Below are 24,392 nucleotides of genomic sequence, written 5' to 3' on the forward strand. Positions count from 1 at the left end.
TTTTTGAGGAGGGACAGAGAGAAAGAAAAGAATAGAATAAACCAATGGGAAGTGATGTTAGCAATAGTAATTGGGAAAAGAATTTTGAAGCAAGTTTCTCTGATGAAAGCCTCATTTTTCAAATGTATAGGAAACTGAGTCAAATTTGTAAAAGAAAAAAAGACATTTCCCAATTGATAAATGATCAAAAGATATGAACTAGGCCCAAAGTGCTATAAAATGTTGCATGTCCTAATAACATATATCTAACAATACCATTACTAGGTATGAATCCCAAAAAAATTATCAAAAAAAAAAAGGAATGTGTACAAAAATAATTATAACTCATTTCAGGACAAAAAAAAATGAATATTGAGAGGGTATCTATCAAATGGGGAATGGCTGTATAAATTATGTGTAATTATAATGGAATATTATTGTTCTATGGGGAAATGATGAGCAGGATGCTCTCAAAAAAAAAAAAAAAACTGGAAAATTCTCTATGAGATCAAGCAAAGTGAAATGTACTGTGTACAAAGTAACAGCTATATTCTGGGATGATCAGCTGACTTTGCTATTTTCAGCAATACAATGATCCACAATTACTATAAGGAGTAATGATGGAAGATGCTATCTATACCCAGAAAAAGAACTGACTGGATTTAAATACAGAGTGAAACATACTTTTTTTTTTTTTTTTGAGGTGGATGGGAGATCTATGTTTTTCTTTTACAACATGACTTATAGAAATGTTTTGGATAACTTCACATATGCCATCATAAGGAGAAAGGGGGAGGAAGAGAAAATCTGGAATTCTTTTTTTTTTTTTCCCCCTGAGGCTGGGGTTAAGTGACTTGCCCAGGGTCACACAGCTAGGAAGTGTTAAGTGTCAGAGACCAGATTTGAACTCTGGTCCTCCTGAATTCAGGGCTGGTGCTCTATCCACTGCACCACCTAGCTGCCCCGGAAAATGTGGAATTCTTAAGTTTTAAAAACAAATGTTAAAGAATTGTTTTAAATGTAGCTAAGAAAAATAGAAATAAGAAATTATATACTTTTTTTTTAAAGGAAAGAAATTTGGAATTATGAGAAAAAAAATAATTCATGAAGAACTAATCTTGGTAGATAATGTGAAACGCTGGACTATCTTTTTTTTTTGCCAGGCTACTTTCAAGTATTTCCAGCACATTGTACTGGTAAGTAAGTCTTGGCTGTATAGTGGAGATATTTGGATTGACTGAACATGTGTTTTATTATACTCATTTTCTTTTATATATTACAGACCTGATCAATTCCATTTCTCACGATGCTTATTTTTAAATTGGACAAAATACTTTGGATTTCTACTATTATAGCTTCAGATTTGGTCTTGCTGAGCCTCCTTCCTAGAATATTGGAAGAGGCTGTGGGAAAGAGACATATGAATGTACTTGTGATAAGAACATATCTTTAGAGTTGAAAGGGACTATAAAAGCTGGAGTCAATCTCATTTCAGAGATGAGCGAAGTAAGGCACAGAGAGGGCCTTCCTTGTGCAGATTTAATAGAGCTAGAGAGTACTTTAGAAAGGATTTGAAACCAAAACTTCTTGATTGCAAACTCTGAATTCTACCCTTTACTAATAATGCTTTCTTCTACACTGTTCTGATATCCATTTGAATTAAAAGAAAAGTGAGTGAATTGTCCAGATGTTTAAGCTTACTGGCTCCTTTAGGACACTTATGACCCAAGGAATACTAATCATTTAAAAAGTTAGCATTTCCATAGTGATTTAAATCTTAGAAAGCATTTTATAAATATTGTCTCATTTGATGCTCACATAAACTCTAGCAGATAGGTGCTCTCATTATTCCATTTTGTAGATTTTATAGATCGGATAGGAATAGATTAAGTGATTTGCTCAGGGTTATAGTAACTTTCTGCAATCAAATTGAACTCATTCTATGACTTCAAGCACAGCACTCTATCTACTGGGCTACCTAGCTGCTGGTCAAAGAAAACATGGCAGAAATAGATCTCCAACAGAGCAAAATGTTTATAAGAGAATTTTTTATGCCAGCAAATAAGAGGAAACAAAGTGAGTACCAATTAATTGGGGAAGGGCTAAAGAAGCTATAGCATATGAATTCTGTGAAATAACAAAAGGTAATGACAATTAGCAGGATTTCGGAGAAAAAAAATCATTACATTTATAGGACTTTATGCCCAATATGAAATCTGGGATTTGTAATGAGGTCTCATCCTAAGAGATGATACAAAATCTGTGCTTCAGCAAAAAACTTTCCTTCGGTAATGAGATGCAAGACTTTTATGTCTAGTATGATTTTGCCAGAGTACGATCAAACATGAGCTATAGGTGAAGGATGAGCTTTAAACAAACATTGGTTTTATAAGTCTTCCATCCAACATGAATATTATTGTCTATGGATCTCGCTCTTCCAAATGAAACCATGTCCCCATCAGAACATTCAGAAGTCTTTTTTCCACACTGAATACTCTGATATAAACTAAGAGATGATTTCTGGCTGAAGGCATTCTGACACTGAGTCAATATAGAGCTTCCTCTCACATTTCACTGTCTTTCCTCTTTCATTAAAGTGATAAGATTTCCATCTAGAATGCATTCTCTGATGGGAAATAAGGGATGACTTGCTGCCACTGGTTATATTCCTAGTTTCTTTCCAGTACTACTGTTTAGCAAGACTGCAGATGATTTTGAAAGCTTCTCTATATTGATTACAGGAGGTTCTCTCCCACGTGAATTCTGTGACATGCAGTAAGATCAGCATTATATTGGAAAGTTTTCTGACACTGATTACATTAATGGTTCTCTCCAATGTGGGTTCTCTTATGTACAACAAGCCTGAACTTCTGCTGGTAAGCCTTTACACACAGGTTACATTTATAAGGCTTCTCTCCACCATGGGTTCGTTGATGTTTAACAAGACTGGAGAGGTATATGAAAGCTTTTCCACATGGCCTACATTCATAAGGTTTCTCTCCAGTGTGAATTCGCTGATGTGTCACAAGCCTGGACTTCTTATGGAAAGACTTTTCACACTGATTACATGGATAAGGTTTCACTCCAATGTGAATTTTCTTATGTGCAGCAAGATTGCATTTCTGCTGGAAAGCTTTCCCACATTGATTACATTGATAAGGCTTTTCTCCAGTGTGGTTTCTCTGATGTGTCGCCAGACTGGAGCCAATTCTGAAAGCCTTTCCACACTGATTACACTGATAAGGTTTCTCTCCAGTGTGAATTCTCTGATGTGCAGTTAGTCTGTATTTCTTCTGGAAAGACTTTCCACACTGAGTACATTCATAAGGTCTCTCTCCAGTGTGAGTTCTCTGATGTACAGCAAGATCATGGTTACGTAGAAAAGCTTTTTCACACTGATTACACTGATAAGGCTTCTCCCCATTGTGATTTCTCTGATGTATAGCAAGAGTGGAGCTGAGTCTGAAAGCCTTTCCACACTGATTACATTGATAAGGTTTCTCTCCAGTGTGGATCCTCTGATGTGTAATAAGGCAGTACTTCTTCTGGAAAGACTTTCCACATTGATTACATTCATGTGGTTTCTCTCCAGTGTGAATTTTCTGATGTGCAACAAGACTGCACTTCTGGTAGAAAGATTTTTCACACTGATTACATTCATAAGGCTTCTCTCCTGTGTGGTTTCTCTGATGGGTAGCAAGAGTAGAGCTGATTCTGAAAGCCATTCCACATTGATTACATTCATAAGGTTTCTCTCCAGTGTGAATTCTCTGATGTGCAGTAAGCCTGTACTTCTTCTGGAAAGACTTTCCACATTGATTACATGCATAAGGTTTCTCTCCAGTGTGAGTTCTCTGATGTGCAGCAAGGTCATGGTTACGTAGGAAAGCTTTCCCACACTGATTACATTCATAAGGCTTCTCACCAGTGTGAATTCTCTGATGTTCGAAACAACTTGACTTGTAGGTGAAGGCTTTCCCACACTCCTTACATTTGTAAGGTTGCTCTCCGGTGTGGATCCTCTGATGTACAGTAAGCCTGTACTTCTTTTGGAAGGATTTTCCACATTGAGTACATTCATATGGCTTCTCTCCAGAGTGATTTTTCTGATGTGTTGCGAGACTGGAACTCTCTCTAAAAGCCTTTCCACACTGATTGCATTCATAAGGTTTCTCTCCAGTGTGAATTCTCTGATGTGCAGCAAGCCTGCACTTCTTCTGGAAAGACTTTCCACATTGGTTACATTTATAAGGCTTCTCTCCAGTGTGAATCCTTTGATGTGCTAATAAGGTTGACTTGTATACGAAGGCTTTCCCACATTGATTACATTTATAAGGTTGCTCTCCACTGTGGATTCTCTGATGTGCAGTAAGCTTGTACTTATCCTGGAAAGACTTTTCACACTGATTACACTTGTAAGGTTGCTCACCAGTGTGGATTCTCTGATGTGCAGTAAGCTTGTATTTATCCAGGAAGGACTTTTCACACTGATTACATTTGTAAGGTTGCTCTCCGGTGTGGATTCCCTGATGTGCAGTGAACCTGCACTTCTTCTGGAAAGACTTTCCACACTGATTACACTCATAAGGCTTCTCTCCCGTATGAATTCTCTGGTGTGCCAAAAAGCTTGCTTTGTAGGAGAAGGCTTTCACACATTGTTTACATTTGTAAGGTTTCTCTCCAGTATGAATTCTCTGATGTACTGCAAGGTCACTTTTACGTCGGAAACGTATCCTACACTGATTACATTCATAAAGTTTCTCTGCGGTGTGAATTCTCTTATGTGCAGTTAGTCTGCTTTTCTGCTGAAAGGACTTTCCACATTGATTGCATTCATAAGGTTTCTCTCCAGTATGAATTCTTTTATGTGCAGCCAGCTCAGAGTTCTGTTGAAAAGCTTTCCCACACTGATTACATTCATAAGGCTTCTCTCCAGTGTGAATTCTCTGATGTGCAGAAAGCCTGTACTTCCTCTGGAAAGCCTTTCCACACTGATTACATTCATAAGGTTTCTCTCCATTATGAATTCTCTGATGTGTAGCAAGGTCATAGTTACGTAGGAAAGTTTTCCCACATTGATTACATTCATAAGGTTTCTCTCCACTGTGAATTTTCTGATGTTCCAAAAAGCTTGATCTGTAGGCAAAAGTTTTCACACAGTGATTACATCTGTAAAGTTGTTCTCCAGTGTGGATTCTCTGATGTGCAGCCAGCCTGTACTTATGTTGGAAAGACTTTTCACACTGATTACATTCATAGGGCTTCTCTCCAGTGTGGATTCTCTGATGTGCAGCAAGAATGGAGCTCTGTCTGAAAGCTTTTCCACACTGATTACATTCATAAGGTTTCTGTCCTGTGTGAATAATCTGATGCCTAATAAGGCGTGATCTGTAGCTGAAAGCTTTCCCACATTCATCACACTTATAAAGCTTCTCTCCAGTATGAATTTTCTGATGTGTAACTAGATTTGATTTTAAATGAAAGGCTTTCCCACACTGATTACATACATGAGTTTTCATTCCAGTATGAAATCCAGGATGGTAAGAAAGAGATGAAGGATGGGTTAGGGTTGCTACAACTTCATTACATTCATAAGGATTCTTTTCAGTGCAAATTTTCTGATGGCTAATGATCTTCGAGTCATAGCAGAAGGCCTTTTTTCCTTCACTGCATATATAAAGCTTTTTGTCATTATAATTTTCCAGATGTCCAGTGAGTGCTGAATTGAAGGGCATTTTCTGTTGATTAACTTGATATATTTGTAGTTTAGGAGGTTTATCATGGGACTGAATAAGCTCTACCTGTTCAGTAAAGCATTCCCCATGTTTGCTATGCTGAAAATCATTTCTTGGGGTCATTATCTTCCATTGACTTAAGATTGAATATTCTGTGAGATTTTTATTTAGCTTGATATCAGAGTCACAGATTTCTCTTCCATTAAAGTCATAGGGACTGTCACTCATGAATCTTAACTGGCTAGATTCTTCCACTGAAATATTCAGGTTTGTAGGAGTCTCATTAAATCTGGTCACTGCATCTGAAGAAACAAAGATGCACAAACACATATGTATACATGCAGGCAAACCCCTCATACAAACCCTATAAATATATAATCTTCACTTGAATGGCAGAAAAGAAATGAATTTCCATTCTGTTTCTGTAGTTAAAAAGAACAGAATATCAATCTTCATAATGTAAAAAAAAGTTGGATTTGATACTGATTATTACATGATAATTAAAAAGAATACTGTTTCTCAATATTATATGAAATTAATAAAGAATTCTTTGCTTTACATATGCTAAAAATTCACTTTATTTCATTATTAAACCATTAAGCATTATAACTTCTTTGGTAAACCATTTAAAATCTATTTTTAATCTAAATTTTGTCTATTTCAACATTTCTGATCATAATATGATTACCAACTTTTTTTTTCCTATTCTTTTGAGATAGAATACATTCTGTTTTGACTCATCACTTCTTTAGGACAGTCATTAGCCATTAGCCATACATTTTCTAAAATGTACTTTCATTGACTCCAAACTGTCAAGATGGGGCACAAAATGGTGTGGATGTTCATGCAGTGATGACATCAAACCCTGTTCATTTCTGACTAAGTGCATCTTTCCATCTGTCAACCTAACACCAAATTATTTCCAAACTGCCAGAAAGATTTGAAATATAAGTGTAAATCACTTCCCAGTGGATGGCCACAGAAATGAACATTTGCTTTCTGTAAAGGGCACCAGAGTAGTAACCTCATTCTAAGGTTACCTTATAATCTCATTTCACTAGCACTGTGATTACATGTGTCTCTGTTCTTCCAGTACAGAAGACTGACTCTTTGAAAAACATGATCACTGACAATGCAGGTTACAAATCATTTTGAAACCATATGGATCACCATATACATTCTACAAAAAGAGACCTGATTTTGGCCCTCATTGCAGTATTAAGACTATTTTCTGATCTGAACTCATTTTCTGTTTATATTACTGTCCATCTAACTAGTGAATTTTGAAGCTCGCAAGTCAATCAATGATTCCACAGAATTTCTCAGAGGATGTGTCCAGTGCTTCAGTGGTAAAAAGAAAAAAGTTAGATCTGAAGAGGGTTCTTTACAAAGATTATTTTATCCACTCATACACTACTTGTCATTAACTGTTAGAAAATACACTTACTTTTAATAGCAATTAGTCATGTATTTTGGTGACTGGTTGGAAAGCTAAAAACAAAAAGTAAATTTTCCTCTCTCAGAAAGAGAGCTCTTAAAATTCTCTCCCCATTTCCTACTTCATCCGTGTGAAGGAGAGCATTTTCACTATGTTCTAGTCATCAGTACATTGGATGGAGTTGGACTTTGCAAGGAAGAAAACGTGAGTTCAAGTTCTAGCTCAGTTACTTGCTAGCTTTGTGACTCCAGATAAATCACAACTCCTCCCTGCCTCTAATTTCCTTGTAAAATTAGGATAATAGTACTTATCTTTAAGAATTGTTGTGAAGAACAAATTAGATATCTATAAAGCATTTAGCCTAGTAACTGACACATATCAGGTCCTATCATATTAGATTAAAAAGCTCCATATTAATTTTTTTTTTATTTAAAGGAGGAAAAAATGTTTTATAATTATACCATTAAATGAAATTATTAATTTGGAGCTTGGGGGCAAATGCTATCTAGGTCATTCTCATTAAATAAATACCAAATGCATAAATTCATATAATATATAAAATATATATAAATTCATAAGAATATTATGAGTAGCAGAGTAAATGACTAGGGGCAGCACAACTTTGTATTTGTTCCTGAAAGGAGTACTAAAACCAACAGATTTGGGAACTACCATTTTGGAGTTATGGTTTTTCATTGCATTGATAAATGTTGCTATAGAATATTCTTCTGTTTCTGCTCATTTCTCCTCTACATCAGTTCAACACAGCTCTTCCCAGGTTTCTCTGACACTGAATTTTTCCTCATTTTTTATGGCTTCATAAACTTCCATTATCTTCTTATATCATCATTTCTTCAATCATTTCCCAATATATGGGTATTGTCTTTGTATCTAGATCATTGCAACAGTGAAAATCAACTGCTATAATTTGGTGTTGAAATGGATCTTTTTCATCTTTCTGTGATCTTTTTTGTTTATCTTTTGTTTGTCTAGTGGTTATCATAGGGTCAAAGGACACAGAGTGGAGTGAGTTTAGGGCCAATACTTGTGAAAGGTACTACAGAATGCCATGGCATCCTTTTATTTGAATATTTTGTGATTCTTTCTGTCAATGGTATTTCTTATGCAACACTTTTTCTGCTTCTGCTTCCTAATGCATTCTGCTACTCTCTTAATTTTTTTTTTTTAAGTGGATTCATCCCATGCACATTTTATTGTGAGAATTAATTACTTTTTCTCCATGTCCTCTGATCTTTCTTTAGATCTAGCCTCAGAAACAGAAACAAGTGAGGAAAGGGAAATGGATCAATGCCAGTAAATGATCATTGAAATGGCATAATCCCCCACTCCTCATTCCACCTTGTCTTCCAGCTATCTCCATCCCAAATAAGTGGTTGTAGGAGTATTTTTAAAGTCTCCCGTCCTTTTATCTTCCTTATTTAAAGCTTCCTCCATGTTGCAAAGTTATTTTCCATATAATCTAGCTAGACAGAGCATGTATAGCTGGCGTCAAGAAGATTCCAGTTCAAATATTGTGAACACTTTCCACCAAGGTGACAGTGGGCAAGTCACAGTACCTCTGTTTGCCTCAGTTTCTTATCTGTAAAATGAAGATAATAATGGCCCTCAACTCCCAGGTATTGGAGGATCAAATAATATACTATTTGTAATTTGCTTGGAACACGGTAGACACTATATGAATTGTCAGCTATTATTATTTCTACATAGTTGGGTGCACATTGTCTTTCCCAGTGAAGAATGAAGTCCCTGAGAGTGGGCTTTTCCCCTGCCTTTCTTTGGATTCCAGGTGCTCAGCACAGAGTATATGCTTGCTGCCTTGAAGAAAATCGAAGAAAGTGATCATATTGGATAGCTTTCGCTCCTTTTGGATAATATCAGATTACTATACCCCAAAGATCTTAACAATGATTTCTTATAGGTAATGAAAGGCTGTAAGTCCAACTACCTCATTTTTACAGATAAGGAAACTGAGGCTTAAAGGTTCAGTGATTTGCCCTGAATCACATTCCTTCTAACTATCAAAAAAAGCAATTCCAAGTCAGATCTTCCTCTCCCTAAGGTCAATATAACACATAGCTGACTTGTGAGAAGAAAAAAAAAAAAAAAAACCTTCATACATCTGCTTCTATCTCATTCACCTGGACAAAAGTTCCTTAAGTTTTTTGGCTCCAGAATCCATGGTACTTCCCCTTCCTGAAAGTAGGAGATGAAATCTTCTCTGGTAACTGGAAATCCTAGGTATGGGGAATACAGAGAGAATGAGGATGAAGACAAGATATTTAAAAGGAGAGGTTTCTCTCTGCCCTGGATCTTGGACCAGAGGCAAAACCATGATGCCTTTTATTGGTAGGCAGCATGCCTCTGCCAATAAATGTTATCTTTTAAAAATTTTTTCCTTCAATTTCTTTTTCTTTTCTTTTCACTAAAGCTAACACTTTTAGCACGGTATTGAATACTAATGGGCATCCTTGATCTTACTAGGAAAGCATCTAGCTTCTCCCTATGAAATATATAATGCTTGCTGATGGTTTTTACATAGATGCTGCTTAGCATTTTCAGGAAAACTTCATTTATTCCTATGTTTTCTAATGCTTTTAATAAGACTAGGTCCTGTATTTTCTCAAAAGCTTTTTCTGCATCTACTGAGATTATTATATGATTTTTGTTAATTTTGTTATTGATATGGTCAATTATGCCAATAGTTTTCCTTATAATAAACCACCCCTACATTCCTGGTATAAATCTCACTTGGCCTAGTATATTATTCTGCTTAGAGGTTGTTGTAGTCTCTGTTATTATTTTATTTAAAATTTTTGCATCAATATTCATTACAAAGATTAGTCTATAATTTTCTTTCTCTATTTTGGTTTCTCCTGGTTTAGGTAGCAGCACCATTTGTGTGTCATAAAAGGAATTTGGCAGAATTCCTTCTTCACTCATTTTTCCAAATGGCTGATATAGTATTGAAATTAATTGTTCTTTAAATGCTTAGTAAAATTCATTTGTAAACTCATCTGGCCCTGGAGATTTTTTCTTAAGGAATTTATTGACGGCTTGTTTAATTTATATTTTTAAAATAGGGTTATTTGAGAATTTTATTTCATCTTTAGTTAATCTGGATAATTTCTATTTCTGTAAATATGCATCCATTTCAATTAGATTATCAAATTTGTTACCATACAGTTGGACAAAATAATTATTGCTTTTATTTCTTTTTCATTGGTGGTAATTTTACTCTTTTCATTTCTGATGCTGGTAATTTCATATTATTCTTTTCTTTTTCTAATCAAATTAACCAAAGGTTTATCAATTTTGTTGATTTTTTCATAAAGCCAAATCTTAGTTGTATTTATTAAATCAATAGTTTTCTTACTAGATATTTTATTAATCTCTCCTTTGATTTTCACAATTTCTAATTGGGCATTTAAATGGAGGTTTCTAATTTACTCTTTTTTTTTCTAATTTTTTAGTTGCATACCTAATTCATTGATCTCCTCTTTCTCTATTTTATTCATATATTTGAGATATGAAATTTCCCCTAAGAACTCTTTGGATGCATTCCATAAGTTTTGGTATGTTGTCTCATTATTGTTACTCTTACATGAAATTATTGTTTTTATTATTTGTTCACTAATTCTTTAGAATTAGACTAAAAACTACTTGGAAAGTAAATAATCTATCTTCCCCTGGTTCTTCATTTAATGTAATTTTTATTGGATCATGAAAAGGATGCATTTAATATTTTTTAAATTTTTTGATAAATGTTATCTTGCCAAAAGAATTACTTCAGTTTACCTTGCTGTTCAATTTCACACACATTAGGCAGTAGTAGGAGAAATGAACATTAATTTACACTTGTTAACAAGAAGACCTTTCTCATTTCTAGACCTATTCCAAAGAGGAAGGATGTGCCTTGACAGGTATTGTTCCCTTCACTGCACATCTTCAGGGAAAGTTGTATAAGCAGTTTTCAGAGATTTTTCAGTAAAAATTCACATCTAGATAGAGGTGAGACAAGATTTAACTTCTAAAATTGGCTCCAAATCTGAGATTCTCTAATATTGGATGGACTTTTGACCTGAATCTACTTAAATTTTTTTTAAAAAACAACTTCAGAGAGAACAAGGAAAAGTTCCAGCATCCCATCACATAATTCAAAGAATTTCTCTAGGAAAGTCCTCTAGCAAGGGGACACTATGGAGAGGCCACTTTTACCTTTCAAATAATTGAAAAAAGGGGGGTAGCTAGGTGGCGCAGTGCATAGAGCACTAGCCCTGAATTCAGGAGGACCTGAGTTCAAATCTGGTCTCAGACACTTAACACTTCCTAGTGACCCTGGGAAAGTCACTTAACCCCAGCCTCAGAAAGAAAAAAAACAAAAACAAATAATTGAAAAAAAAAATGCTCATGATTTGCATAATATGTCAATAAATGAAACATTCTTCTGATGGCAGATTCAGAGTTACCAGAACAAATGATCCTTACCCAGGAAGAGCAGGTTCTGGGAGATTTCCAGCATGACCTCCTTGTACAGCTCTTTCTGAGAACGGTCCAAGAGGCCCCACTCCTCTTGGGTAAAGTCCACAGCCACATCCTTGAATGACAATGACTCCTAAAACATCAAATGTCACAAGATTGAGAGTTATAAGAGACTCCATAATTCATATACTACTTATGATTCCCTAAAGAGAGGAACAAAGAAAAGGCAATTAGCTAATTTCCTAAAAGGTTGAAATAAAGTCTTATCTGGATGAAAGCATGAAAGAATTTTTAAGAGAGAGTACTCACACTCTGGGCCAAGCTAAGTGGTATGGGACTATTTCCAACCAAATGAAGAAGAGTTATCTATTATTTTATTGTGGGCTTTAAATGATACTAGATATGATGTGTCATAGCCAAAACAAGTTATGTCTTTGCTTTATAATTGCTTTCACTTATTAATAGCACCTTATTAATTTGCACATTTAATCATACAGAAATGAGGAACTATGATGGGAATATGTAATATTTTATTAATTGGGTCTAGAGATGGCACTAATTAAGACATCAACAGATTAGTTATGAGGGATACATTTTTAAAAATAGATCCCTAGAACTGTAGAATATTGGGGATCAAGAGTCGAGAGAAATGAGATGAGGCAGACTTATGGCCACAAGAGGGTGGCCACACCTGCAAATTCTTTGATACTTTGGAGGGATCATCTATTTTTCCAACCTGCATGCAGATCACATTCTAGTAAAATGCTATGACTCACTTTTTTACAGGTTCTATTATTCTGAAGTCCTTCAAACTTATAATATAGATCTCATCTTTGACTTCTATGTCACACTCCTTTATCCAATAACTCTGTTATTTGGTTCTATTATTTCCTTTTGTAAGGATAAAATTACTTTGTCATTATTCTGTTTTCTTTAAAACATTTGATTTATCCCCTATTTTTCATACATATTTTATCTGTAAAGTCCTTTTTTACAACTATCAAAATTCTGAAAAATCAAAGAATTTGTTTTCCCCTCTTTTTGAGATTTCCAAATTTACAAACCTCTCCTTTTCTTCAGAATCTTGTGAGTCACAAGTCTTCATTGCATAGTATTTATTCTTAGTGTGGGCAACCATAATATGAAGGCAGTCCTTTTACTGATTAATAATCAATATTTAATTGCTTTTCTTAATTATTCAAAAACAGAGCTATCCCAAAACCTGTTTCCTATTCCATCCTTTCACAACCTTCACCTCCACAATGTCATGAACTTGGCTCACACATACCCTCATTTTTCACTTGCACTTTCTGTCAATCTTCCCCATCAGGCCCCAAGGACCTTATTACTATGATAATCTTGGCAATCACAGACAATAAGAGTATTGTCTGTGATTGCCGAGATTATCATAGTAATAAGGTAATAATAATAAGTAATTATAGTAAGTATTAATAATAATGATTAATTAATAATAATAATAATAGTAATAACTTGCCTGGTTAGACTCTAGCTCTCTGGCTAGATTACCTCTTTGAGATTTATGGAATTGTCTACCCTGTCCCAGGGTTTCTTCCCATCCCCCACTTCATTTAGAACTTTCTTTTATAGTTTGTTTTCCCCCTTAAAAGAATAAAGTCCTTGAGGACAGGAATCCCCCTTTTTTTTTCTTGGATTTGAATCCCCAAGCCTTAGCCCATCGTCTAGCACATAGCAGATGCTCAATAAACGCTTACTGGCCATTGACAATCCTAACACTCGCAATTAAGTGTCTTGCCTCTTGTTTTGCTTTAAATGCTCATCATGACTTAGACATCATTTTCTTTTCCGGCTTCTTGCACCTCACTTCCAGCCACTTTCTCTTGGATCTAAGGACACTGGCCTCTTCTAGGCTCTCTAGGCTCCAAGCATTTTCTCTGACTTTCTAAAATGGCTGGCCTTCTGATCGAAGCCTCCTGCATTCTTTTGAGTTCCAACTAAAATCCCCTTTTCAACAGGAAGCCTTTCCCAGCTCCTCTTCATTCAGCTGCTTTCTTCTATTAATTAGGTCCCACTGACCTGTCTCTAGCTTGTGGGTACGTCTCGGCTCCTTGAGGGCAGACACGGCCGTTTGCCTCTTTTTGGGTGCCCGCCACTAGGCACAGGGCCAGCTGTGAAGTTTCCTAAACACTCACAATTCCACAAGCTATGATTTTATCTTCTCTCTTTTTCTTGGGCAAATTCATTGAAACAAATCTTTCCTAACTCCCTGCTTTCCTCTCACTTCTTAAGCCCTCACAAACTCCCTTGCTTCCTCCCTCTCCTGAAAGTGCTTCCTCCCAAGATAGTATTAACCTCTTCATTGCCTCTCTTCTCTGGAGAATACCATTGAATACCCCTCCTCCAACCACTTAATCCTAGTTCTTCTGGGAGTTTTTTTTCCTGTTATACCTCCTCTGTGTCTCCCCACACTTTCCCAGGCTCCTTTGATGGCCTAACAGCCAAGTCACAAACCAGACCTATGTGTTTTGATTCTGGGTTCTCTGTTCTTCTCCTTCTACACTCTCTCTCTTGGATTGATTTAATTATCATTTCTGCAAGTCATTGCCAGATTTCTACAACCAGCCACAGCTCAGTGAGACTGTCAACAGACTCCTTCGTATCAGCCAAACATCTGGGCACATCTCAGCTCCAAGAGAAGAAGGCAGAGAGATCTCGGCTCCAAGAAAAAATGGCAGAGTAATCTCCATTCTAAGAAGAGAAAGCATAGGGATCTCGGCTCCAAAGACTGGTTTTGATCCAGGTTTTTGGCTGGGTTCTCCTCCCAACTGTGCTGCCTTCCCTGAAGGCCCCCAAATCAGGGCTCTCCTCCAGTGGACCCAAGACCAAGACTTCTGATCCCATCTGCCTCTCTCTCCAGAGTCATGATCTCCAACATCTGGAATACCATTGCCCCTGGAATGACTCTTCTTTTACCCTAGCCTCCTCCCAGCCTTCCAAATCCCACTCAGGGCTTGGACCTAACCTTCCAAGACTAATCATCCCCGAGAGAGCACCATCTCTCCCCTTCCTCCAGGACCTTCCTTCCTCTTTCTCTCCCTCTTCCCCTCCAGGTTCTCAAGATCTGTAACGCTGTACCTTACAGGTGACTCTGCCTTTTCCCTGGTTCCTGCCCCTCCTCCCTGGCTCTTTGCCCCCTGTCCCCCTTATCTCTGCCTTCCGGTTTCCCTGGGTTCCACCTTCTACCAGAAGCCTTTGTGGTCCCCTGTCTCTAAGTTCCTGAAGTTCATCTTGGGTATGTTTGGTTTCCAGGAAACAAGGACACAACATAGATTAAATGCCTACTAAGGGTCCCCTCTTGGATCGCTGCCTTGATGGGGCTTGTGTAGCTCAAAGAGATGAGGACCCAGACCCTGCAGGGTTAGCCAAGATGGACAGAGAGTTCCCACAAAAGGGCATCCACTAGAGAAGAAAATGGCAAACTATGCCAGTTTCTTTGCCAAGAAAACTCAACGACAGCATTAGATGCTAACAGAGGACTTCAGGCCAGAAGGTACCCAACATGCAACTGGGGACGGGCAGGGGACGAGGAGAGGAAGCTGTAGAGGGCCTGAAGCAACCAGGCCGGAACTGAAGGGAAGCTCTACTGCAATGTGTCCGGAGAGGAAAGCAGAGTCCAGCTGAAAAGAGCCATGGGTGGTCACTCCATTCCCTCCTGTGGGCTTGCATCCTTTAGAGCAGATGGGGAAGCCCTCGGGGTCGGTGAGAAAGGCAGAACCAGGGCAACATCTCAGAAATGACGGGACAAGATTCTGAATCCAAGGCAAACTGTTCCACATCACAGCAAGATAACACTATGTTCTAGCCAATGATGTAGAAGAGGCCATAACAGATGAGTCTTATGAAAACCTAAAGATCTTCTAGAAATAACCTTGGGGTGGGTCCTAGAGAGGCCTTGAGGTCCTGCCCAGGCATTCTGGGAAATAGCTATGTCCCTTCCCAGTCTCCCCTGGGAGCCTCAGCCCAGGGTTTCGAGTTCCAGGGGATTCTCTTCATCCCCTTTTCAGCTTCCTTCTCTGTGCTGTGTCCTTCATTTGGAGTGTAAATTACTGGGGGCAAGGATTGTCTTTCTTCTGAATTTGACTCCCCAGGGTTCAAGACAGTGCCTGGCACACAGTAGGTGCTTAATAAGTGTAGACTGATCACTGACTACCCAAACACCCTCATCTGAGTGTCTTGTCCCTCACTTGGAGTGTAAATTACTGGGGGCAAGGATTGTCTTTCTTCTGTATTTGACTCCCCAGGGTTCAAGACAGTGCCTAGCACACAGTAGGTGCTTAATAAGTGTAGACTGATCACTGACTACCCAAACACCCTCATCTGAGTGTCTTATCTCTTCTTTTGCTTTGAAAATTGAGGCAGTGAAACTGAGCTACCTCTCCTGCCACTTTCCTTTCAGACATCTTGAAAGAACATCTAATAGATACCTTAAACTGAATTTATGTAAAATGGAACTCATCATCTTTCTCCCTAAAGTCTCTCCCGCCCATCTGGACGACACGTCCTCCCAGTACCCCAAACTCTCAGCGCCTTGACTCCCATGTCTCCCCCCTTATCCAACAATGGCCATGTTATTTTTACACAACCTCCCCAGTTCATCCCCTTCTGTGCTGACACTGCAGCCGGTTTGGTGCGGGCCCCCATCACCTCACCCTGGATGCTTACAACGGCTGGCTGGGGGGGAGGGGGTGTCAGTCTGCTTCAGGAAACTCCTCACTCCAAGGCATCCCCCATTTGGCCACAGAGGGAAGAGCCCAATTGCTGGCTCTCCCCTTAGTCCCCAGCTCCGGACACTCTGGTGGCTCCAGGCTGGGGCCCAAAGGCTTCCTCCATCCAGCCCCTCATCAGCTACATGTCACCCTTTGTTCAGCCTTCTTATGCCTTTCTTCCCACCTCTTGGATCCAGTGACTCTGGCCTCCTCTGGGCTCCAGAGCCATTCTCTATTCCCAACATGGCTGGAACGCTCTCCCTCCTCATTTCTGCCTCCTAGATGTCCCACCTTCCCGAGAAGCCTTCCACAATCCCCCTTAATTCTCCTGTTTTCCTTCTCTTATTTATGTATGTTATTCCTTACTTTGTATGTATTTGTTTACATCTTGTCAACTCCATTAGAGTGTAAGCTCCATGACTAAAGGGACTGTCTTCAGCTTCTCTTCCCCACCCCCACCCCCAATCTCCAGGGCTTTCCACAGTGCTTGGGATAGAATAGGCCCTTCATATTTTTTTCTTGATTGATTGACCCTCAAAACAGCTTTGAAAGATGGTGCTCTTATCATCCTCATTCTTACAGAGAAGGAAACTGAGGCAGAAGGTACCAGTTGATAACTACAAATGACAATTGCACATATATGATAATTCCTTTCTAAGCTCTTTCCCTGGTCTATGCTTCTTTCTGAAAGTTCTCCTGTTCCCTTCTAGGCTTTTTGAAAAAACTCCCACCCCTTTCTTTCCTTTGGAGGGGGGGCAAGGGCACTCCCCAGAGGAGAGGGCATCCTCTCAGAACTTAGGGGAACGGGATCCTGGGAATCAGAAAGAGTTCCGTTGTGACCTCAAACACATATTAGTCAACGATCCTGGACAAGACAGTGAATCCCTGCTTCCATTTCCTCAACTGGGAAATAACACAGGGTTGTTGGGAAAGCAGTCCATAGTGGATGATGGGACAACAAACTGACTCCATTTTGATTCATGATCATTCTTTGCCTGAAAGCCTGAGGCCTCTTAGATGGGGGTTCAGAAGGTCTCCTTCAGAAGCTCCCTCAGCCCCATGTTCCTAAAGAAACCTCCCAGGACCAGGAAGAGTTCCAGGAACTCCCCCCTTCCCTTTAGCTACCAAATGGGGCAAGAAACAGAAGTTTAACAAACTCTGTTGGATTGGCTGCTACTTAAAGATCCACTTTCCTCTGTAGTTGAGGGTCCCAAGTTCAGTCCAATCCAAATCTTCCTGATTTGGGGGTGTTCAAAGCCCAGCAGTTGTTTGTCACTTCTTCCTGCAGCTTAGGAAACTAAGGCAAACAGGGGTAAGTGACTTCTGCAGGGTCACACAGTACGTGAGTTGGAATCTGAATCTGAATTCAGGTCCAGGCTAGCTCACTTTCCACTGGGCCACCTGGCTGCTAAAGGCCGGTGAAGAATGGAAGCTTTCTCTATCTTTTTTTTTTTTAATTATCCTATTCTATTTTTTTCCTCTTTGCCTCCTGGATCAAGGAGTTAAGAAAGAACGGATATGCATGTTGTGGTATAGATGTGGACTTGTCTATATGATTACCTGTGTGTATATATGCAAATCCACATATACAGATGTAGAGATACATATGTGCTTACATATATACATGTAGGTATAAGTGTGTACAATAAATATGCCAACATGCATGCACCTACATAAATACACACTTCCATCCGTAGTCTCCAAGCTAGGACCCCAGTGTGACCACCTCCTGAGGACGGGCTCACACTCCAGTGAATTTAAAAAACAGTCCTTGCTGCGTCCTTGGGTCCTGGCCCCTGCGCTCCCTTTCTCTGGGCCTCCCCAGCAAGTTCTCTGACAATTCTCACAACGGGATCAAAGGAGAGCCTATTTCTGTGGCTCCCGGCCCATGGCAGACGTCCCAGAACCAGCGCCAAAGCCGGGCCAGGCTTCTCCCACCCTCCTCCCCTCCTCCTCCTGGGCCAGGGACCCTGGGCCCTGGCTGAGCCTCGCCCAGGCCCCTCCACCCCCTAACTCTGGCATCCAGGGCCTTTTCCATTCCCCCCTTCCCTGGGCCTCCTGGCCTCCTTCTCAGCTAAAGTCTCATCTGACAGAAGCAACTTTCCTGGTCCCCACACTTGTGGAGCCTTCTCTCTGAGACTGCCTCTAGTCTACACTGTACAGAGCTGGTGTGGACACCCTTGATGAGATGTCTATTCCAAAATGGACTGATAGTCAGGGAGGGCAGGGACTGTTACTTTTGTAACCTTCCTACACCTCCCCACTGTTGGCACAGTGCTCCTTGATGGGACCTGAGATCTGGCAAAGGAGAGAGCCCTGGGAGCCGCCGTGTGACCTGAGGGGGCAGGAAATGGGCAGTGCCAGGGGGACGATTCCTGCCCTGCTGCCAGCCCTGCCAGGGCCCCCTCCCTCTGACAAGAGGAAGCTTCCTGGGCTCCCCCTGGGCCGATGCTGCTCAGCTCCGGGGAGGGACCGCACTCACCTGGGACGAGGGGCTCCGGCTGCCGGGGGCCATGTCTCGGGTTCTAGAGCCTTTGGTCCTGGGCAGACGAGCTGGAGAGGGAGGAGAGCGGAGGGAGATTTTGTCTTCACTTTCCCTTCCTGGGCTGGAAGCCGACCTGCCCAAAATTACAGAGAGCTCTCAGCAGAGGTAGAAAGGCCCGGCCCTGCCCGGAGCGGGGGGCGGGGGGGGGAGGCTGCACCCCAGGAGGGCAGCAGGAGGGCTCAGGCCTGGAGGAAGAGGACCTGCTTCCTCACTAGCGCCTTTTTTTTCTCTGGTCCCTCAGACAGCCTCCAGCACAGACCAGGAGCAGGAGCTTTGGGGGATGGGACCAGGCAGAGCCTCCGTGACCCCCGACCCCAGCGCCCCCCGCACCTACTGCTCTGGTGACACGGGAAGATTGGGCGGTTGCCAAGGGTAAAGCGGGGGGCGGCACTTTCGGGGATGTGACCGGGGCCTGAGCATGGAGCGGCAGGCGGGAGCAGCCCGGGAGCCGGGCCGGGAGGGAGCTCCAGGAGGGAGCTGGGCCGGAGGCCGAGATCTCAGATCTGAAGGAAGGAGGCGGACAGATCTCGGCTCAGAGGGAAGGCAGGACAATCTGGTCTACAGGGAAAAAAAAATAGAAAAATTTCCGTTTAAAGAAGGCAGAATGATGTCTCAAGTTCCTGTTTTTAGCCAGCCCCCTCCGGGAGGGGCCTCCTCTTCCCCGAAGCCCCACCTGCCCAGCCCCGGAGACCCCCAGCATGGCCCCTTTCCTCCAATCACACCCAGGACCAGGCCCTCGGGCCCCGCCCACCTCTCCTCCCAAGCCCCGCCTCCGTCACGTGAACGCCTTGGCCACTGCCAGGGCCCCTTCTCCCTCCGCCCCCTTTCCCAGGCCTCCAGACTCCACCCCCAGGCTCCGATTCCACCTGGGCCCCACCCACCGGCTGGTCCCCCTCCCTTCCCCCCCTTCTTCCTCTCCCACTCCTTTCCTCCCCTTGAAGCTCAGGCGGTTCCAGCCTCCCCCGCTCCGTGCCCCTCCTGTGGCCCCGCCCCCTCAGGCCTCCCTGGGCCCCCGGAGCCGGCCTCGCGCATCCAACTTCGCTCTCCGGCCCGGCAGCCTTGGCTCCCCGGCCTCACTGAGGAGCTTTCCCTCTGTCTCCCCCTCCCCCAGCAGGAACCCAGCCGGATCCTCCGGGGCGGCTGCGGCCGGGAAGTCGGGACCCCCGGGGCCCGGGGCGCCCGCCCCTGCCCGGGTTATGAGCCTCCTTCTCATTTACCCGAGCCTTGACGCCCCCCTCCGAGAATAGTCCCTCCCCAACCCTCTAGTTCCTCCTCCATCCCTCAGAACGCCTAAGGGGAAGAGGATGGAGCAGAAAGCGGGGCGTCCCGGCCCTGGAGCAGGGGACGGCAGGAAGCCTGGATGGCGGCCGGAGGCCAGAGGGGGTGCACGGAGCTCCAACCCCGCCACGAGATCCTTAGCGAACCTTCTTTGGCTTTTTTCTTTTCACTTTATCTTTCAAAGAACAGCGGAGGACAGGGGCCCGCAGGTGCCAGGGCTGGGGAGGGCAGCCTTAGGGCATAGATTGGCACCCCGGAGCGGTGCCGGGGCAGAGCGGGGTTTCCTCTCGCTTCCGCTTAGCTGAGTAGGAGACAGAGGGAATGTCGGGGATGCCAATAAAACCAAAAGAACCAGGCTACCTGTGTGTACTCCTGTGCGGGTGCACATGCACCTATTTTGTGTACATGTACAGACACACGCAGCTCAGAGGTCTCCACATGTTGGACTCCACCCTTTTTCCCCGAGAGATCTGGCTACAGAGCGCTCTCCCATCTGACCTCTTCCCTTGGTCCCCAATGCTTTCTGCTTCAGAAGCCTTTAACTTTAGGTAATCCAGCGGAGCCTTTTCTCCTCTGTAACTGTCTCTGTCTCCAGATGGCTTAAGATCCCATCTCCTTCCCAGAGCTGGCAGAGGTTCAGGATCTGTTTCCTGTCTATTTTATAATATTGACGGATAAGTTAAGATGAGTTAAGAAACTCCTGCCCCAGCCCAGTAAGCTCCATCTCTCACAGCCCCTCTCACACACGTATACATTATACGCTCACACACACACACACACACACACACTCACATACACACACTCACATACACACACTCACATTCACATACACACACCCCATGCATAGCCTTACCTCAGATTGTCCCAATGTGTAAAATCTCACCTGAGCTTTTCCTCTTTTTGCTCACTTTCTGAGCTCACTATGGGCCTTCCCTTCACTCTGCAGGGGTGCACATCTTCCTCAAGGAGGAGGCCCTTAGCGTGTCCCCCCTTACAATGAGTAAATGGCCCTGCTTGCTTTGGGGATAATTTGAATCCCTTCAGAGACTACAGCACAACTCAGGCCCCACACCCCAATATTTGAGGCACCCCAACATTTCTGGCCCCTACTGTGGTGCAACGTCTTGACTGAACCTTTCCAGCTTGAGGTAAACTTGTTCACTTCCAAGGCAGCCAGAGAGGCTGGGGAGAACCCATTTAGGGTTCCTGAACCCCCACTCCATTGGAGACTCTTCTGTCTCCTCTCCTCCCCATGGGATGGTGTGTGTGGAGACATTATCTGGGGCTGAGAAGTGACCAACCCCTAATGTCCATGCTGAGATGAACGAAGGGCCTTTGGAGGAGCATTCACCAAAAGTTTCACAAGATCCCCGTGGGGCTGCTCAGCCACAGGCAGACATCTCATAATTTGATTCTAACTCAGTGTTGCACATTGGCCCTCTCCAGGAACAAAGGATCAAACGAGCAGGAAATTGGACACGTACGGCCCCTTTTTGGATGCTCTCAGGAGAGTTCCACACCCCTAAGGAGCCTAGTTTTGTGAATGGAAGGAACTGCAAGCCAAGGAGGCTGACGTGCTCCGCTATGTTCTAGACCAGGAAGCTGAGGGTTAGAGGCCTAGGAGATCATTGCTGAGATGCTTTTAAAACCAGACCCCAAGTCATGTCTCTGTGTCCACCGGATGAGATCCTGCACTCCAACCCACCAAGGCATCTATGGGCAGCGCCCCCCCCCCACCTGCTGGCAGCTCACTCACCTGGCCAGGAACTCCTCCAGCCTCTCTGCTCTGGAACCCCCGCCACTCCCCCGTGCCGAAGCAGGGAGATCAGATCTTCTCTAATTGGAAGCCCTGGAAGAGAGGGATGAGGATGGAGAAGATCAGGCCTCTGTAGGGAAAGACATGTGCGAGCAAACAGTGTATGCAGGGCCCATCAAGGACGCCTTCTAGGGACTGAGGATGGCAGGGATCATGCAGCTTATCTGGAATCAGAAAATTCCCCCTTTATTGACCTCAGAAGGGGCACACTGCACAGCCTTGGATACCTAGAACTTGGAAGCTGCTGGCCCTGCTGTGCTCAGAGCGCTGAACCTGGAGCCAGAGACATAAGGGCAAGTCAACCTCAGATATGTGGCAGGTGTATGCTCCTGCGCAAGTTATTGCACTTCTGTTCTATCAACTAGGAGATGGGGAATAACATTACTGTTAGGTTTAGGGACTGCTGTGAGCAAAAAATGATAATGAGTATAAAACTTTTTGCCCGATCCTGGACCTAAAGCAGCTCTGAAAAAATGCTTATTCTGTTCCCTCCCTTTCACAGCAACTGGACTGGAATTTGAGGGAAAGATAAAAAAAGGATAATGTAAAGTTCTATGCCGAGGGGATTAGGAAGGAGCTAGTAAGATAGTAGCCAGAGTAACCAGAGGAAAAGGTTCTTACCCACAGAAAACAGGTTCTGGGAGATTTCCAGCATGACCTCCTTGTAGAGCTCTTTCTGAGAATGGTCTAAGAGCCTCCACTCCTTCTGAATGAAGTCCACAGCTACATCCTTGAATGTCACTGATTCCTAAACCATCAAAATCACAAGATTTTGAGAATTCATCTGGCATAACCCTCCTCAACTTCAAGGAGGTAACTGAAGCCGAGAAAGGATCTGCACAAACTCAGAACCTCGAAGAGTATCAGAGCCAATACTTGAAACCACAGTCAATAACAGTCCAACAGAACTTTGAGAAAAGCATTTTATATTTGAAAAGAGAATCACATCGAAATAATAAAACTTGGACAAATGTCTGAATATGGAATGCTTCTCCTTATGGAATCGAACAGTATGTGCTCCCTCAGTGAGTTAATTAAGAGAATCTGTGGAGGAGAAATCTAGGAGGTGGGAACTCCTCATCAGAAATGTCAAAAGTGATCATGCTAACAAAAATTCCATGAAATCCTTGTTGAGAAGCTGACAAGTACTGTGTCTTCTAGGGTGGGAGAAGAAGGGGGGCAGGAGAAGAGGGGAACATTACTAATGGTACTTTTTGGATTACACCAGGATTTTTTTTTATCTTCTGTGTATGTATTTTTTATATAAAGCTTCTTATTTTCAAAAGACATGCATATATATTGGATTTAACATATATTTCTACCATGTTTAACATGTATTGAATTACTTACCATCTAGGAGAGGGAATAAAGGAAGGTGGGGGGAAATAGAACACAAGGTTTTGCAAGGGGTAATATTAAAGGATTGTCCACCCATGTGTTTTGAAAAAATAAAAAGCTTTAATAAAGGAAAAAACACATATACACACATATGCATAAATAGTTTTCAACATTCACCCTTGCAAAACTTTGTATTCCAAATGTTTTTTTCCCTCCTTTCCCCCTCCAAAAAGGGAAACTCTCCCCTAAAGGGGAAGTTATCCAATATATGTTAAACATGTACAATTCTTCTATACATATTTCCATAACTTAGTAATTTTTTGAGGCAATTGAAATTAAGTGATTTGTCCTGGGACACATAGCTAGTAAGTGTCTGAGACTGGATTTGAATACCTGTTTTCCTGATTCCAGAGCCAGTTCTCTATCCACTTCATCACCTAGCTGTCCCAATTACTAGTAATTTTTCAGAAGAGAACATTTATTATGTAATAAATGATCTAAAAGGCCAAAATAAAGTGTTATGTAGATCCCAGTATAGAGGACATGCTGTACCCTAAGTGTGAGCCCTCGACTAGCTTATGAAAATTAATAACATAAACCTTTCTTAATATCCTAATGTAAATATGTTCAGACTTGCTGGGCCAACAGAAGAGATACTTGCCTGTATATGTTCTTTGGACCCACGTTACTGTTTTGACTAACTCTATTTTTAACAGATCCTGTGGCTGAGCTGCTGTCTGAAAAAGATTCCTTTTTTAGCAGCCTTAGCATTCTTAACGTGACTTAGAACCAAAATTATGGTGTATATAAGCTTTCTTCTTCCTGACCCTAATTGCCAATTAGATGCCCATGGTATTTGGCCCTCTGGCTTTGTGAAATAAATAAGGCTTTGATTAACAGAGAATCCTGTGTGAGTGTTCTTACTGGAGTAAGAACTTATCAAAAAGCTCTCCCAAAGGGTCAGCTTCTTCTTTTTTTTTTTTTAATCTGGGATAAAGCGACTTGCTCAGAGTCACAC

The 24,392-nt window shown here is 41.9% G+C and overlaps 1 protein-coding gene across 7 annotated transcripts in view; it reads right to left on the reverse strand.

Moving 5' to 3' along the window:
• Window positions 1–1,241: 1,241 nt before the first annotated feature.
• LOC141564579 (uncharacterized) overlaps window positions 1,242–24,392 on the reverse strand; it is a 32,700-nt gene continuing 9,549 nt past the window's right edge. The window contains exons 2-9 of one of the 7 annotated variants that reach the window (XM_074307220.1): window positions 22,658–22,784; window positions 21,977–22,069; window positions 20,719–20,874; window positions 19,392–19,500; window positions 18,880–19,015; window positions 11,659–11,785; window positions 9,312–9,407; window positions 1,242–6,016 (exon numbers count right to left, since the gene is read on the reverse strand). In XM_074307220.1, the coding sequence (XP_074163321.1) occupies window positions 2,799–6,016; window positions 9,312–9,407; window positions 11,659–11,785; window positions 18,880–18,912 (3,474 nt within the window). In that variant the 5' untranslated portion in view covers window positions 18,913–19,015; window positions 19,392–19,500; window positions 20,719–20,874; window positions 21,977–22,069; window positions 22,658–22,784 and the 3' untranslated portion in view covers window positions 1,242–2,798. Of the gene's footprint in view, window positions 6,017–9,311; window positions 9,408–11,658; window positions 11,786–18,879; window positions 19,016–19,272; window positions 19,501–19,615; window positions 19,680–20,580; window positions 20,875–21,976; window positions 22,070–22,657; window positions 22,785–24,392 lie in introns of those variants that run through there. The other 6 variants (XM_074307216.1, XM_074307219.1, XM_074307217.1 and 3 more) reach the window with 6 other exon arrangements.

This window comes from Sminthopsis crassicaudata, chromosome 3, assembly GCF_048593235.1.
Source record: "Sminthopsis crassicaudata isolate SCR6 chromosome 3, ASM4859323v1, whole genome shotgun sequence".
Taxonomy (NCBI): Eukaryota; Metazoa; Chordata; class Mammalia; order Dasyuromorphia; family Dasyuridae; genus Sminthopsis; species Sminthopsis crassicaudata.